This window comes from Manacus vitellinus, unplaced genomic scaffold (assembly GCF_001715985.3).
Source record: "Manacus vitellinus isolate BGI_N305 unplaced genomic scaffold, ASM171598v3 scaffold_27_pilon, whole genome shotgun sequence".
NCBI lineage: Eukaryota > Metazoa > Chordata > Aves > Passeriformes > Pipridae > Manacus > Manacus vitellinus.
In genome coordinates, this window is record NW_021940039.1 from 11,597,508 (window position 1) to 11,613,400 (window position 15,893).

A 15,893-nucleotide genomic window follows, 5' to 3' on the forward strand; every position below is an offset into this window, starting at 1 on the left:
TGGAAAACTGAGAACTGCCATCTCCCCTGGGACATCCACATTTCAGCGAGATGACGCCAGCTGTGGCACCCGCCAGCCATGGCTGAGCATCGCAGCCACTTGATGCTGCAGGACTAAGTGGGGACCTCACCAACTTTCCCAATACAGTGTTCACTCTAGAGTGTCACATGAGTCATGCCTTTGGTCATGGTCTTTGCTCTGCAGAAACCTCTAATTTGAGATCCATGGGATGTGGTCCATTGTATCAGAACCCAAGTGTGCTTGTTGGTGTGAGCCTGGCAGTGCTGGGAAGAGATGGAGAGCCTGACTTGCTCTAGTGTTGGGTGAATCTCAATTGCACCCCAAAGTAGCTCCCTGTGCTGCAGCAACGGAGACCAGAAAATGCTGAGTTCAGACCCCAATCAGCTTTGGTTTAAATCAATGTGAAATATTTAAGCTCAAGCAATTTCAGTTCTAGATTATTTTTAATAATTAAATAAATTAAAAATGTTTTAATTGCCCATCTCATAGAATCACAGAATGGTTTGGGTTGGAAGGCACCTTAAAGATCATCTTGTTCTAATTGTCCTGCCATGGGCATGGATGCCACCCCCTAGATCAGGTTTCTCAGGGCCCTGTTCAACCTGGCTTCAAACACTTCCAGGGATGGGGCAGAACCGTTTGGAAGTGTCCCACAGGGCAACTTTTTTAGATTTTTTTTTAGTTATTTTTTCCCTCCATAAATTCTCTCTGCACTGGGTCCCTCTGGGATACAGCCACCGCCCAAGCGAGGGCATGGGGAAGCTTGGAGCCATGCTCCCATGTCCCTCCACTTGGCTCCTTCCCTTCCCCCATGATGGTGCCCTGCACTGGCAAACAACCTGCTGAGCATGCAGGAAAACCGTGTGCTGGGACTGGAGCAAGTACTTGTGGTGTCACTAATACCCAAGACCCTCTGCTCTGTGCTTTGGGTCTCTTGCATGGGCAGTTCAGTGGAGGCACAAAGGAGCCATTAATTGCTTGTGGTTTGTTGCATGAAATGCTGGTTGGTTTATTTGCATTGCCATGCAGCTTACCCAGATCCTCTGTGTCTCTTACATTATAAGTTTAAACATGTTCAAGCTTGCCCTGCTATCCAAGGACCTCCTGAAACTGAAATCCCAAGACTTCCACCATCAGCACAGGTTTCCCCCTAGAGAGCTGTCCTAATACCACTTGGAGGGGGAGGGTGGAATGCAGATCTCCAGAGGTGCCTTCCAGCCCTCAGTCCTGTGGCCCTGTGATGCCAGAGGCTGCTCTGCAGCAGAGCCATGGCCGGGCTGTGGAACCAGGTCCCTTCAGTGTGGTTGGGCATCACCAGCCTTTTGGGAGAGGGTGTGTTTAGGCAGAAACATTGTGTTACTGCTGTGGTGGGACTGAAACTTGTAAGCATGAGTGGGAGGCGAGAATAGTGTTACTGCAATGTCATGGACAACTCAAGTTTGGTTTTATTGCCGAAAGCTGCATTTCTGAACAGAATTAAAACCAAGCCATGCTGTTACAGCAGCAATTGGTATTTTTCTTCTATTGCTCATTTAAACAGCCAGTTACTTAAAGATTAGCATAAAACCAGTCCTGTTTTTCTTCAATCTCTTTGGTCCCTGTGTCTTTTCAGTCTAAATCAAGAATGTTTTGGCCCCAGCTGTGGTTAATGTGGGGTGTTTGCTGGATGCAGGGGTGAAGCATGGGCTGTCCTGGGCTGCAGGAGCAGTGGCAGCTCAGCGGTGTGCAGTTGCAGAAGGCCCTGATAGCTACTGCAGCAGAGCTGTGGCTTCTGACCTGGGCAGGCCTAGCGCTCCTTGCATTCCCAGAGGAACGCAAAGTGTTCCCTAAGGAAAAACGTTTCTCACGGATGCCAGTCATTACTGTGATACCGGCTTGGGAGAAGGCAGGGAACAAAGTCTAAGAGTGAGAACAAAGTCTAAGAGTGAGCTGAATGTTACTTATGTGCTCTGCTTCTTCCCCAGGTTCTGGACCGACTTGGTTTGTCACGAGCAAAGATACTGGTTTTAATTAGATTATGGGAGTTGCGGCTCCTGCAGGCTTGGCTGTGTTATTAGTCCTGACTGCAGCCACGTTAGCTTCTATTTTAGCTGGAGCACAGGTACAGATAGTTGATTAAGGCAGATTCCAGAAATGCCCATGCTTTACTGAAGATGATGAGACTTGGCTTCTTTGGGATGTAGAAATGTTGGTGATAAGGGACCTCTGGAGGTCTCTAGCCCAACCCCCATCTGGAACAGGACCGTATGCCAGGCCAGCTACAGCTTTGCCAAAGTAAGCCTTGAAAACTTTAAGGAACAGCCCCCACCTCTCTGGATATCTTTTCCAGTGCTGCACCACCTCCCTAGTAAAGACTTTGTATCCTAATGTACAGTTTGAATCTCCTAAGCTGCAGCTCATGGCTGTTGCCTGTTGTTGCAACATCTGCTGCTTCAGGTGAGGAAACTGCTGCATCCAGGAGATGAAATGTATTTTCTCCTGTGTGTGTAGTGTCATATTTCTCTCTGAGCTGACAACATTGAACTGGCAGCTTCTAGCTGTTGCCTGAGCTCTGCAGAAAGGCTCAGGAGAAGAGCATGGGGTGTTGGTTGCTTTGGAGGTTCTTACATTCCCTTGGGCTTCTTTCTTCTGCTCAGGCTTGTATCAGATCTCGCAGAACAAGGTGGCAGTGCTGCTCCTGGCTGGAGGGCAAGGAACCCGCCTGGGAGTGAGCTATCCCAAGGGCATGTACAACGTGGGGTTGCCCAGTGGCAAGAACTTGTATCAGATCCAGGCAGAAAGAATCCGCAAAGTGGAGCAGCTTGCTGGCCAGAGACATCACTGCAAGTGTGCCGTTCCCTGGTAGGTGACCCAGAGCCAGACCTCCTGTGCAGTGCTCTCTGCGTTCCAGTCTTGCTTTGTTGTCTTCTAGAAGCACTGAGCTGGGTGCTGCACAGAGACAGGCCAGGGGAGGGGATTTTGTCGACAGGATTTGCAATGCCAGTGGCTGGAGGAAGGCGCACAGGGATGGGAGGTGGCAGGTCTGTGTCTGCAGACCTGAGGGATCAAGTGCTGCCCTTGCATCACTGACCATGACTCTGACTGCTGTACCTTGCTGGCTTTCCAAGCACAGGCCCCGGCAACACTATAAACAGCACTTTTCAGTGATTGTTTTGAATGCTTCACAAGAAATTTCATCCATTTCTGCTTTCTCAGATTCCTTCATGGAGGACCTAGACCTCACTTTCCAAGCCTCTCTGCCCATAATCTCTGCCACAGCAAAAAACCTCTTGCTTTGTGTTCAGGCCGCCTCCTGCTGTCACTGTTCACAGTTGCTAATTCTGCTGGCTGCTCCTGGCTTTCAAAAGAGACTAGCTCTGGGCAGAGTGCAAAATGTGAATTCCCTGTGGGATGTGGTGGGTGAGAAGAAGGCACTAGGATGTTTCTGGGAATGTTTTCTGCTAAGTGTTCTTTGTTAGACTATTAAGACTGTGAAGAGAGAGCCTTATGGAATCGGTGTCTGGTCTGAGGCAGGGTTTGGGCAGAGCAGGAGGGCTTCAGGGTACCACACTGTTTTACCAATTGGAGATCGAAGTTGATTCATATATTGTTTCTTCATGGAAGGTGAGTCCATACTGTGCTTCTTCCCGAAGCCTTGCATGCAGGACCTGAATTGCAAATGCACCATCCCCGGTGCTGCTGGAAGCCAGGATGGATTATTTGCAAGATGCTACATCTACTGATAATGTTTCCAGTTCCTATCCCAGGGCTGAGGAGGCAGTTGAGGCAGTTCACTGCTGCAGTACCCCTGAGCCCAGGCTGTGCTGTGCTGCAGAGATGTAAACTGGGGGGCCATGAGGTCCAGGCTCTCCTGTACGAGGGATTGATTCCCCTGTCATGCTGGCAGAAGACCCTGTATTCCTGTGCCAGTGGTTGTTGAAGAGTTTGACAGGTAGATGATGAAGATGGCTTTTAGCCACTGGTGAAGGAGGATAGTGGAGGGAGAGACAGGAGCTGAAAGGAGAGGAGGAAATAGAAAAACTTAAGAGAAAAACAGACCATGTAGCTACATATGGAAGTGCTGCTGTTTGCTTTGGCACTGAAGAGGTGCTGGCAGACTCAGCTGGTCAGTGTTTCTTTAGGCACCTAACATCAGTTTGAATCTAGGGTGAACGAGGCTGTTGTCTGCCCTTTGCTTTGTTTTCCAGCGCATCCAGATATCCAGATGTTGCTCACATTTAGGGTGAGGCTCTTCTGTCCTGGCTGGAGCTAAGCCTGTGGGTAGGATCATGCACAGGACCCAGTGCAGCCTTCCTTCGGGATGAGTTCTGAAGGAGAGCTCTTGTGCACAGATGCTCACCACAGGATACTGCAGTGTCTCATTTCACACTCATGGGGTTCCTCCTTTTTGTGTGCCATTTGTTGTTTTGTCTTTTGCTTGTGCTGTTCTTGCTCATTTCCCAGCTCCCATTCCTGCCTAGGTACATCATGACAAGTGAGTTCACATTGGGGCCAACAGAAGAGTTTTTTGTACAACACAACTACTTCAACTTGGATAGATCCAACGTGATCATGTTTGAACAGAGAATGCTGCCTGCTGTCACCTTTGATGGGAAGGCCATCTTGGAGGAGAAGGGGAAAATTGCTATGGCTCCAGGTACCCGTTGTTTGCTCTTGAATGCTGCAGTACTGTCATGTGTATTGATAGTTGCTACTGGCCATCAGCCAACCGGGGCACAAGGAGCAGGCTTTGGGGCTTAGGGTTAATGCTTCCAGTTAGTGTGGGAAGATTCTGTTAAATGTTTCAGGCTGGTAATCAGGAGGGTAGCTATCATTGTTTAGTTCTTGCTGGAGATTTTGCCTACAGCACGTTTTTTATCAGTCTAGGAGTATTGGCAGGATTAGAGTGGTGGGGCTGCAGGTTAGGAAAAAGGGGCATCAGCAGAGGTGTGTGAGGTCCCTGGGGTGCTGCCTCCTGGGGTGAAGATGTCAGGAGCTGGGCTCCTGCTCAAGGCTGATAGCTGGAAATGGGTAAAAAAGCAGCAAGAAGATTAACTCTTTCCAAAATGAGAGCAAGGTCTCATGTTGTAAAGTTCTCCTCTTAACCTGGAGATGGTAAGAGACTCGGTAAAGGCAGCCTGGTTGGGATGGTGTTGCAGGGAGGGGGTGTTGCAGCTGCAGAGTGGTTTTCCTGAGCTGACAGCAGTATCCAAGGAGGAACTGTGAATGGGTGATCTGTGATGAACAAACGTGCAGGTGTCTTTTGTGCAGCTGCAGTTCAAGCCTTTAAAAAAGCATTGGGAAGTCGTGGGGAGAAGATAAACAGAGAATAAGATCTATTTTAGCCTTTCTCCAAGATGAGTTTTAAATGCACTTTTGCCCTGCACTGCGGGAGAAATTTAGCAGACTTTTCCCACCCTCTGCATAACGTTTTGCCCTTTAGTGCTCTCCCTCTGAGGATCTTACTAGCCTTCATAGAGTCTCATAATGGTGCTCAGTGAGGCTGGCCCCCATGGTCCCACTCTGCAGGTGAGATGAGCTGGGGTGAGGAGAGGAAGATGCTCACCTGAGCTGCATTGCAGAGCTGGAAATAAAATCTGGTAGCACTGACTCTTGGCTAGAAAGCATTCCCTGCTCTGCTGTTCAAGAAAGTCTGTTCAGGACTTTCTGCTTTTGCTCTGTTAGCTGCAAAAAAACCCCAGTCCAAAGTCACTAATGAGCCATGGCATTCTCTTTTCTCTTGCATTATAGATGGCAATGGTGGCTTATACCGTGCTTTGGTGGATAATAAGATCTTGGATGACATGAAGCAGCGTGGAATCCAGTATGTCCACGTATATTGTGTGGACAATATCCTCGTGAAAATGGCAGATCCAGTCTTCATAGGTTTCTGTGTTTCCAAAGGGGCAGACTGCGGTGCAAAGGTGAAGCAGTGCTAACACTGGGCTGGTTTCCCACAGGGAGTTAGGGTCTCATTATGCTTGGAAGCTGCTGGCTGGGGGGAGCTTATGTGACCTAGGATGTTCAGCCCTATGCCCATCAGGGGCTTATTCTGAGCAGATTTAAAGCTGTTTGCTGCCAGCATTGCATTCCAAATCCCTACCTGTGGGTGTCCTCTTCTTCCCACAGTACTACTGTGGAAAATAAACTTCAATTAGAGCAGGGACTGTAGCTGTACAGGAAACTGGAATCGCTTCCCCTCCATGCTCAGCCCTTTCTACAAAGGCACTTGGACAGTCTAGAAGCCGTGTTGGACCGGGTTGTGTTTTATAAGCACACCTTTAAGCCTAATGGAGACATTTCTAATGCTCTGCTGTGGAAGATGGGGAAAGCCAAACCAGCCTGGATTTTTTCATTCTAAAGCAGCAGGTGCCTGAGGAGAAGTTTATGTTACTTGAGTCATTAGCACTGTTCATGCAAACAGGGAGAGGACCCCTGGTAGTCTAGTGGTTAGGATGCAGCACTCTCACCGCTGCGGCCCAGGTTCGATTCCCGGTCAGGGAACCCCTCCGGGCAGATGGAGCTCGTCAGCCCTGTAAGGCCATCCATCTCAGAGAAGGTCACTCTAAACAAACCTATGTCCTGAGGACCTCAATGCCACCGTCTGAGCTCGCTCGGCCCTGGCTGATGAACCTCAGGATTAAAGGGTGGGCTCAGTTCAGCGCACACTGTCTCACCTAAAAAACCCACTGCGCAGGCTCGAAGGGTAATGACCTTTCCCAAATCTTCGTTCGCGAAGGCTGGCCATGATGCAAACAGGGAGCTGAAGGCTAATAGCTGCAAACAGCTTTCATTTGATGCCAGGTCCCAGTCCTTGATAAGAAAAGTGCCCCCCAGTAGGCCGATTGCTTTTAACGGGTTTGTCTTCTGAGAAACAGTGCAATTAAGTGGGTGAGTACTGGGGTTTATGCTCAGTTGTTGGGCAAAGTGTGCCTCCAGACTGCTGTGTGCCCCATGAACTGCCCTGCCCTTGCTCCTGAGGTGCTGGAGGGTCAGCAGGCAACAGTCCTGCAGGATCGTTTGTAGGAGTTGGAACAGTGCTGGGATTTTCTTCCTCCTTGTCATAGTCCTTGTCCTGTGGCTGCAGGTGGTGGAGAAGGCCTACCCCACGGAGCCCGTTGGGGTGGTGTGCTGTGTGGATGGGGTGTACCAGGTGGTGGAGTACAGTGAGATTAGCCCGGAGACTGTGCAGCAGCAGCGCCCTGAGGGGGGACTGATGTTCAGCGCTGGCAACATCTGCAACCACTTCTTCACTGTTGATTTCCTGGAAATAGTGGCCCAGTAAGTCCCAGCAGACTTGCTAGACAGCTGTGCTGCCCAGAAATGACTCCAAGATTGAAATTACAGAGTGGGAAACAGGAACACCCAGTTATGAGTACCTCCTGTTCCTTTCAACTTTTCTCTATTCCAAACGTTTCCAAAGAGCTATGTCCTCTCTCTGACAGCCCCAGTATGTTCTTCAGGCCCTACCCAAGGGGTACCCTTCCTGGGCCTGCAGGGGTGAGCAGCTGTACGGGCTGCAGTGTGGTCAGTGATGCAGCCCCACACCAAGGATTTCCAATGGGAAATGTCACCCATGCCCATCCCTTGGGACAACAGAGTTGGCGAGAGAGGGTGAAGTTGCGGGTGGACTCTGCAACACCTTGGTGTTGCAGAATGGAGATGTGATGCTGGGCATTTAGTGAGCAGCAGTATGACCCTTCTGATCCATCCCTGGGTGAGGGATCTGCTCTGCTCCGTTGTCATCCCAATCAGATAATTTGGGTTGCCTTTTTTTTTTTAACCTCTGCCTGCAATTTCAGCTTGAAGCCAAGTACTCCCTCTTCTCTGACTGTCATGTCCCACTGGTACAGGGAGAGCCACTGGCCAGGCTGCTCTGCTCAGTGAAGTGTTTCCTGGATGTGACTTGCATCGCTGGGGAGAGAGCAACACCCACAACAGCTGAGAGATGACTCAGAGCAGTAATAAGACATCTGCTTCCCACAAGTGTATTGCTTTTTTTTTCTAAGTGGGCATGAAGTAAATGAACTTGTTTCTTCTGCTTTTGCAGGAAATGTGAGCCGCAGCTGAAGCATCACGTAGCCATAAAGAAGGTGCCCTACATTGACAAGGAGGGAAATCTGGTAAAACCACTAAAACCGAACGGGATAAAGCTGGAGAAGTTTGTGTTTGATGTGTTCCAGTTCTCTAAGTTAGTGGCAGACATTGTTTTACTTTTCCCCTTCTCAATGTTTGTTTGAATGACTGTAGGTTGTAACAGGCTGTCTGAGGGGGCATGTGGTTTTTGTGGGTGGCTTGTTAGGAAGGCTGTTGAATCTACGCCCAGTTCCAACCCAACAGTAACGGCACAGTTCCAAGGGGAGCTCATGGGGTGCTCAGAACATACACTGACCCTGCTCCCAGATTGATCATCTTGCCAAGGATGTGTTGGCTGGTCTGGCCTCTGCCAGCCTGGGAAAAATAAAAGGAAATCAAGTGCAAAGCACATGAAGCCCACGTTGCAGTGTTCAGACTTGCAAAAATTGGGTCTTTCAGGATTGTGGCTTCCATGGCAACTGCAGCTCTGGTTACGTTTTTGGGTGCTGTCATGCCAGGGCTCAGTGTGCACCCTTTGTGCTTGGAAAACAGTTTGCTTAAGCACGGTGGGGCCAAGTTACAGTTGCTGTGGGAACTGTCAATGTTGACTTGCCAAGCTCTACAACATAGCTGAGAGTGCTCTGCCATATGCAGTTAGGGGTACTTGTGCCTAGGGAATTGGGATTTTAATAATGTAGAAATTTAGCATGTGTTCTTATAAAACCTATTTTCCAAGGTCTTAAATTCAGCAGTGAAGATTCTGTTTTAGGCTTAAATAAATGGCAAAGAGAGACCTCAGACAAACTGAATTATCTTTGTTTGGGGATAGTATTTCCTTTTTCAGAGGATTTCCTTTAGGATTGAGGGCTCAAAGTTTGAACCAGTCTCTATTTCCTGACATGCGTTCTGTAAAGTATTATCAAACCAAAGGCAAAAAGCAGAGTGATATAAACAGCGCTGAATTCTGAGCTGTGTCAGGACTTATTTGCATGCAGCGATTCCTTATGCTTTTTTAACACCTCAAAACCAGCTTGGCAGCTGTGCTTCACACATGAAGTGGAGAAATGCACAGATACTGCTGTGGGGCTTTTTAAATTTGCATTCCCATTTCTGGTAAACAGCTGTACTTAACATTCACCTGTGAGGCCTCCCATACTGCTTTTTCCCTGGGAACTGGTGTCCTTAGTTGGTCCTGACCTACAGACACCCAAGCGGAGTGGGCATTTTTTGGGCAAGGTGGGATGCTCTGCAGTGAGTGCACAGCTCGCACTGTGTCCAAGCTCTGGGCAGCTTTGTGCTCTCCATCCTTCTGTGCTCTGAGTTATTTTGTCTGGGAGCCTCCCAATGTCTGGAGGAGTTTCTGTGGAATCTCTGCAGAACTGTTGCTTTTCTTCTCACCTGAGTGCAGCCTCCAGAGAGTCAGGAGGTTACTGTTATGTTCCCAAAGAGACAAGGCTTTGTGTGTTTTTCCATCCTACAGGCCTGGTACTCCTTGGCTCTTCAGGTGGGGGGTGGGCTTCCCTTGGCTTGACTGCCCCAGGCTGCATACATCACTGCTCCTTAAAATATGTATGAGCCTTTCCCCATGAACGTTGTTGTTGCATTAGCAGCGCTGATGACTAGCTCTGGTTTTCATGATCATTGTTTTCTCCCCTTTGCTTGTAGGAATTTTGTGGCATTTGAAGTTTTGAGAGAAGAAGAGTTCTCGCCACTAAAAAATGCAGACACGGCTGACAAAGACACTCCTACCACTGCTCGGCAAGCCCTTCTGGCCCAGCATTACCGCTGGGCTCTCAAGGCTGGGGCCAGATTTGTGGATGAAAATGGTTGCAGGATACCAGAGAAACTCAGGTACGAACCTCAGTGACCTCCTATGCAGCTTCTCTGATGGGACTGCCCAGCCAGGCTAGGCTCTCCAAAACCAGGTTTTCGTGTAGTCACAGGGTGGCTCAGAATGATTTTCATTCAGCTAGTGCTCTCTTGATGTGCAGGTTGGTGTCTATTACAGCTCCTGCTCCTCTAGTGACTGTGGGTGCTCCAGGCAGTCAGCACAAGGGGGCTCTGGGGGTTATCTCTGCAGATCTCTGCCCTTGGGGTCATGAGCTGACCCCTCCTATAGCACCACTAAACAGGGGCAGTCTTTTCTGTCACTCTGGGTTTAGCCAGCCCGAGGAATTTTAATTTGTAGGCCCTGTGAGTTTTTCTGAATGTGGACCCAACGGGATTCTCAGGTGGGCTTATGGATTGACTATTACAGTGATTACCAATTCAGATACCAATTCCTGTGTCATGTGGATTGGGAAGCTGCTTTTACTTCATGGGGCCATTACTTCATCAACTCATGCTGTTAATTTTACTTGAAAAGCACCTCTATAAAAGTGATGCCCTGGTTTTGATGAGTAACATTTGGGACCTGCTAATTCCCTTTTATTTTCACACTTTGTGTTCAAATAGTATCTGGTGCATGTGACTATAACAAATGTCTTATCCTGCTGGATATCCTATTCTAGACAATCTTTTGAAGAAGATGGACTGTTTTTTAAGCACAGCAGGAAGTTAATCCTGTGTTCTCTTCTCTAGTCTCTCAGGAAGTGAAGATCCTCCAGCTGTGTGTGAGATTTCTCCATTAGTGTCTTACTTTGGAGAGGTGAGAATAACTATCTGTGGAGCTATTTTTAAGAGTGTGCAGGTATACATCTGATTTCCTTCTGAACACAGGTGACTTCTTTAGCCTGGGCTTGTTGAGAAATGGTCAGATCAAGGGAACTGGGAATTTGGCTCTGTGTCACATTTCTGGTTCCACTATGGTTTACTCTTCAGCAGTTTGTTCACTCTCAGTTTTAGCCATCTGTAAAATGAGATTTGCAACGAGGCTGCAGTTTCATTAAGACTCACAAGCACTTTGAAATCTTCTGAATGAAAAGTGCAGAATATTAAAATTACAAAATCTATGGGTTCTGTGCTCATTTGTGCCCATCTCCCACAGGGAGTGAGTACTGACTGTGAAGTGAGATATGTGCATTGGCTTTAGGGAAAAATTTCTCAAGTTTGTCCCTCTGAAAATAATTGATCCTGAGAAACCTGTAGTAGTGAGAAGAGGATCTTCCCTGTGTTGGACAGACGGAGTGAAACAGTGGACTGCAGGAGGATTATGTCATCACTGTGGGGAAGGGTGTTCGTGAAACTTTACACTTTTGCTAGGTTTCCAAATGTATTAACTTGCAACAGCGACCTGCACCAAGTGTATTCCTCAACATGTGCACGTAGCAACCTTGTTGCAATTGATACCTTCTGAGAACAAAATGAATACAAGGCAATTTAAGATGACTTCCCTTTGCTAGGATTATTCTAATTTTAGCTAAGAACACCTTTCCATGCCTGCCCCTCCCAAGGAAGCTAGTTTCTGAGATCGTGTTTTACGGTTTGTTGGTGCCATTCCTTCATGAACCCCAGGCTTGGGGCTGAAACCCTTTCCATCACTGGAGAAACTGTCGCTGTTGTTTGTCCTTCCCATGACCTTTCTCAGTCATTCTTTGAAGACTTAAAAATAGGTGACCAGTCTGATGCATTTACAGCCTAACAATACTGTTCTCACACGTTCTCAGGGTCTGGAGGTGTACATGAAGAACAAAGACTTCCCTTCTCCCTTTGTACTCGATGAAACCAAGGTGGAAATGCTTGAAAATTCTTGAAGAGGGAAGCCTTTCCCCCTCATCAGATATCCGTTTTTCAGAGCCATTATGAGAACTGACATTACTAAAATGTCAGCTATGAAGTGCATTATAAAAAAAAAAATCGCTTTGCAGTGTCTGATTGATGCCAAATCCTTGCAGCAGTTGTGTTTACACACATATTCATGCTTCCCAGTTCTGTTTGGTAACTTTGAAAGCTGGGCCTCTTACCTCAGTTTTGTAAACTTGGATGTGAGTGACGATTAACACCTTTCAGGTGTTAAACATATCTTATATTTCTTATTTGCTGGGCACATGAATATGGAAAAGAGCCAGCCAGGGCCTAATAAATCAGCTTTGCTTCCAAGAAGATTAAATCTCTTCAGTGCATTGTTAGGTTTTTTGTTTGTGCTGGTGTGGTTGGTTTTTTGTTTTGGTTTTGTTTCTAAATTATGTGCACAGCTGCAATCAGTTTGAGGCCCCATCCTGAAAAGTTAGGAAGGACTGTGGGTAGAGGCCTTTCTCTGCAGTGATACATCTTTTCCCTAATCCTGTGATGATCAGAAGATCCAATTCAGCAGCTGCATTCTCTAAGCAGATCATACAGAGTCTGCTGTATGTAGGGATGTTGCTGTGCCTAAGCATTGCTTGAGGTTTGGATTCCAAAACAGTCAGACTAGTTTTGTACCTGGGCTTGCTGATGTCTTGCTTGGACTGATTGCTTCCGACAGCTTGTAGTGACCTGGGTTTTTTTTAATTAAAAAAAAAAAAAAGTTGATGAGAATTTTTTTTCACAACCCTCTGCTCTTCCTAGCTATAACAAACATTTGTTTTCCTTTGCATTTCCTGTTTAATGTATACCATATCCTGAGACGGGGCTCTCTCAGTAGTAAAAGGAACAAATCCCGATGGTAGAATTTAATGCTTACCCACAAAAAAAAAAAGGCTTACTCTCAGCATCACCAGGGCACACAGTAAAACACCAGCCTTGCTTCTGCATTTTCTGCCCAGGGGGTTTTCCAGCACTCTTTCACTTAGGAAATAATTCCTTAGATGCCTTCCTTTTAAGTACATTACTAAACATCATGTAAAGATGAGTGTTAGCTAATGAAGGATGTTAATTGTCAGAACATATGTAGCATGTGAACTCAGTCCTGGCCAAGGGATCCCAGGATGGCCGTGATCCACCAGTGATTGTTCCTGTTCAGCCTTTGGACGCTGTCCCGGGAAGCTCATGCTCACCTGCTGCAGAACCTGCGCTGAGCAAACCTGAGTCATTTCAGCCTTGGTGAGGGTGGTGGCTGGTCTTTGCTTCAGGAGCACTCTATACGTTTCCACTAAACCTGGTGCTAGGAAAGGTAGTGAGGAAGATGTTTCATCTGCAATGTTATTTAGTGCATCAGCTTCTACTAAGGAATTGCTGATGATATTTCATTAAGCATAAATAACTTCCATGGCTTTCTGCAATTCCTGATGTGAAGCTCTATTCAGAATGTTGGGTAAGTATAAAAATGGCTTTGAGAATAAATACAGTTTGTAAGTAGGCTCAAGTTTTCCAAAGAAAGCATCTAAATGTTAATATCAGAGTTTTTGGTTATAAAGTGTTTCTGCGTGAACTTGAGTAACGAGCCTTTCACACATGCAGACCAGCTAATGACAGTTCTAATTACCTCAGCTGGCATGTGCAGCCAGTAATTCTCATTTAGTATAAATGAAGCATTTGTCATGACACTCAGTTCTGTAGTCTTTTTGCACAGTGTTTCTGTGGTACATTCCTTTCCTGTCAGTCAAGTTTTATGTCCGAGAAGAAGTTGTGTTGTATCTTTGTGAGTATTGCTCAGCAATTCTGGCACACGCTTGTTTTACGCTGCACTGTGCTATAAAGATTTCTTTTGCTCTTCATAAAGTACTTTCTCTTTTGAAGCTTCACTTCCTGTGTACACAGAGCTGCTGATACGGTTTTCAAGGTTGTTTTCAAGGAAAAGCTGTATTAGAATGTTGAAGGCTTTGTCTGTTGGGCTTTTTTTTTTTCTCTGTGACTCTTCACATTTTAAACTGGAACATAGAAAGAATTTTGAGAGAACTTTTAAAAAAAGAAATCTGTCCAGTATGTAACAAAGTCTTTGTATGCATTATAAAATGAAAAAAGTACCCAAAACAAAGGGAAGTCCTGTAGTACTTCAGAAACTTCTGGACATCTAAGCATTTTTACAATAAAGATGTTACTGTGATTTCTATGTGTCTGTCTGTGTTTCTTGTCTGTGAGGAAAATACCCTTGTTGTCTTTGTCCCTACATGTTGTGGGTGTTGTCACCACAGCTGCAGGACAGACAGTGTCACCAGTGGTACGGCTGGAGGCAGCAGTGTCCATGCTTCAGATTATGGGGGATGTGGGACTGAGCAGAGGGTGATTCCTGAAGGAGTTTGACACTGTGGCATCTATTTTTCATCAGAAAACATAAGATTGTGTTCTTGTCTTCAATCCTGTTTATTTTTTCCAAGCTTTTCAGCTCAGTTTACTCACGGAAGGGAGTTTAATTGTGGGTGGTGGTTGTCTGTCTTATTTCAAGTCAATTTGAGTGATCTGGCTCTGAGTCAGGCTCTCCCAGCTGAGCACTTGCTGGAATGCAAATTTTGCTTTGCTGCACAGTGACAGACATCTTAAACAGGGCTCTATTTATAGCACAATCAGTAGGGGAAGTTCGTAATGTGTCACAAATGGCATATTGTCCTGTTTTGGGGGTTTAGTGCTGAACCCAGCAAATGTCAGATCTTCCTTTCTTACCTATTCCCCCCATGTTTCTCTCTTGACACCCCTGTGAAGGCTGCTGGTGGGTTTAATGTGTTTTTAAGCTACATGAATCAGTAGTTTCCTGTGGTAGGAAAATGAATACTAAAAATGAATGCGTGCTTCAGGCATCTTAAATTGTTCCCGTGCTTGTTTATGCGGTGTTCATATTTACCAGAATTTTTGCTTGGTTAGTTTTCTTAATCGTGAAATGCTCAGAAAACACAAAAGTCTCAGTTTTATCTGGATATCTAGTGTGAGGTGGATTCCAAATGTAAAGGGGCAAATGATGCACGCTAACCTGCCAGTTAGGCACAGCTGGAGGTGAATTCAGCACCAGCAGTTAGAGCAGCTGCTTCAGTGCCACTCTCTTCCTGTTGGGACTAGGAACCTGAGACAGAAGTAATGGTTATTACAAACCTGGTCACGCTTTGGCTGTGAACGTGTACATCACTAAATAATGCTCTTCCATACTCTCACTGATAACACCCCTCCTCCTCAGGGAAGATGCAGGGAACTATTTGCACAGGCTGGAGGTCTGTGGAGGAGCAGCTGTGGGATGAGTACATCCTGCTGAGTACAAAAATTCAGTGCCAGGTCTCATGGAAGGGTTTATTTATACAACTGCTTAAGTTGCTTTTCACCCACTCACATACATCCTCTCATAGATTCCAGTCGTCTCCTCTCAGGCCCGTGTTCTTGCATGGCCTGCTGTAAAACTGTCTCGGGTTCTCAGTGGCAGCCGATGATGACATGAGACAGCTCTTCCCTGTCCTCTCGGAGTTAGCAGCAGTTTGGGTTTCCCCTTGGCTGTGCTCCCTAGCAGGAGGAGCAGCGGTGTCCGTGTCCCCTCGTGTGGGGCCACAGTGCCCTGTGCTGCTGGGTTGGGCCTCCCCATGGGAGCTGCACCTTCCCGGGCTCGGCTGATGGGAGCTTGCGGGCCAAGTGTTGAGTTGATTTTCCTCAGAACCTCCCACATGCACGTTTTCATTTCTCGTGCTCCTATGCCAGTGTTTCTGTGAACGGTCTCAACGGCGTAATCTCACCACATCGAGGAACAGCGAGGGTTCCCACACTCTCCTTTCCTCACTGCCTGCCCCGGCATCTGCCGTCCTCCTAGCCAGGGTCCAGCTCGGCGGGGAGCGCACAGGGACAGCGAGAGACAAGGGCCAAATCCGCGCGGCTCCGGCCTGAAGGGGGAACCCGTGAGGGGGGCGGGAGGTGCCATCCGGTCGCGCCCCGCCCCGGTGCCATCGAGCGCGGACGCGCCGCCGCCAGAGCGGCACCGGAAGCGGCTCCCGGAAGCGGCCGCTCCGTCCCGCGGTGCGATGGCGGCCGGCGGCCCCTGAGGCGCCGCT

The 15,893-nt window shown here is 47.4% G+C and overlaps 1 protein-coding gene across 1 annotated transcript; it reads left to right on the plus strand.

The window, feature by feature from the left end:
- Window positions 1–2,638: 2,638 nt before the first annotated feature.
- UAP1L1 (UDP-N-acetylglucosamine pyrophosphorylase 1 like 1) lies at window positions 2,639–13,978 on the plus strand. Its single transcript, XM_018074317.2, has 8 exons — window positions 2,639–2,862; window positions 4,482–4,657; window positions 5,752–5,924; window positions 7,088–7,281; window positions 8,051–8,191; window positions 9,742–9,927; window positions 10,657–10,723; window positions 11,682–13,978. Exons 1-8 carry the CDS (start codon window positions 2,747–2,749, stop codon window positions 11,766–11,768), a joined length of 1,140 nt encoding a protein of 379 aa, XP_017929806.1. The 5' UTR covers window positions 2,639–2,746; the 3' UTR covers window positions 11,769–13,978.
- Window positions 13,979–15,893: the final 1,915 nt, after the last annotated feature.

What these genes read in the sequence shown, in the direction of transcription:
- UAP1L1 (XM_018074317.2), top strand. Translation starts at nt 2,747, where the DNA reads ATGTACAACGTGGGGTTGCCCAGTGGCAAGAACTTGTATCAGATCCAG. An exon ending in GGGCAGACTGCGGTGCAAAG is followed by an intron (nt 5,925 to 7,087) that starts GTGAAGCAGTGC and finishes CTGTGGCTGCAG; the next exon opens with GTGGTGGAGAAGGCCTACCC. An exon ending in TTCCTGGAAATAGTGGCCCA is followed by an intron (nt 7,282 to 8,050) that starts GTAAGTCCCAGC and finishes CTGCTTTTGCAG; the next exon opens with GAAATGTGAGCCGCAGCTGA.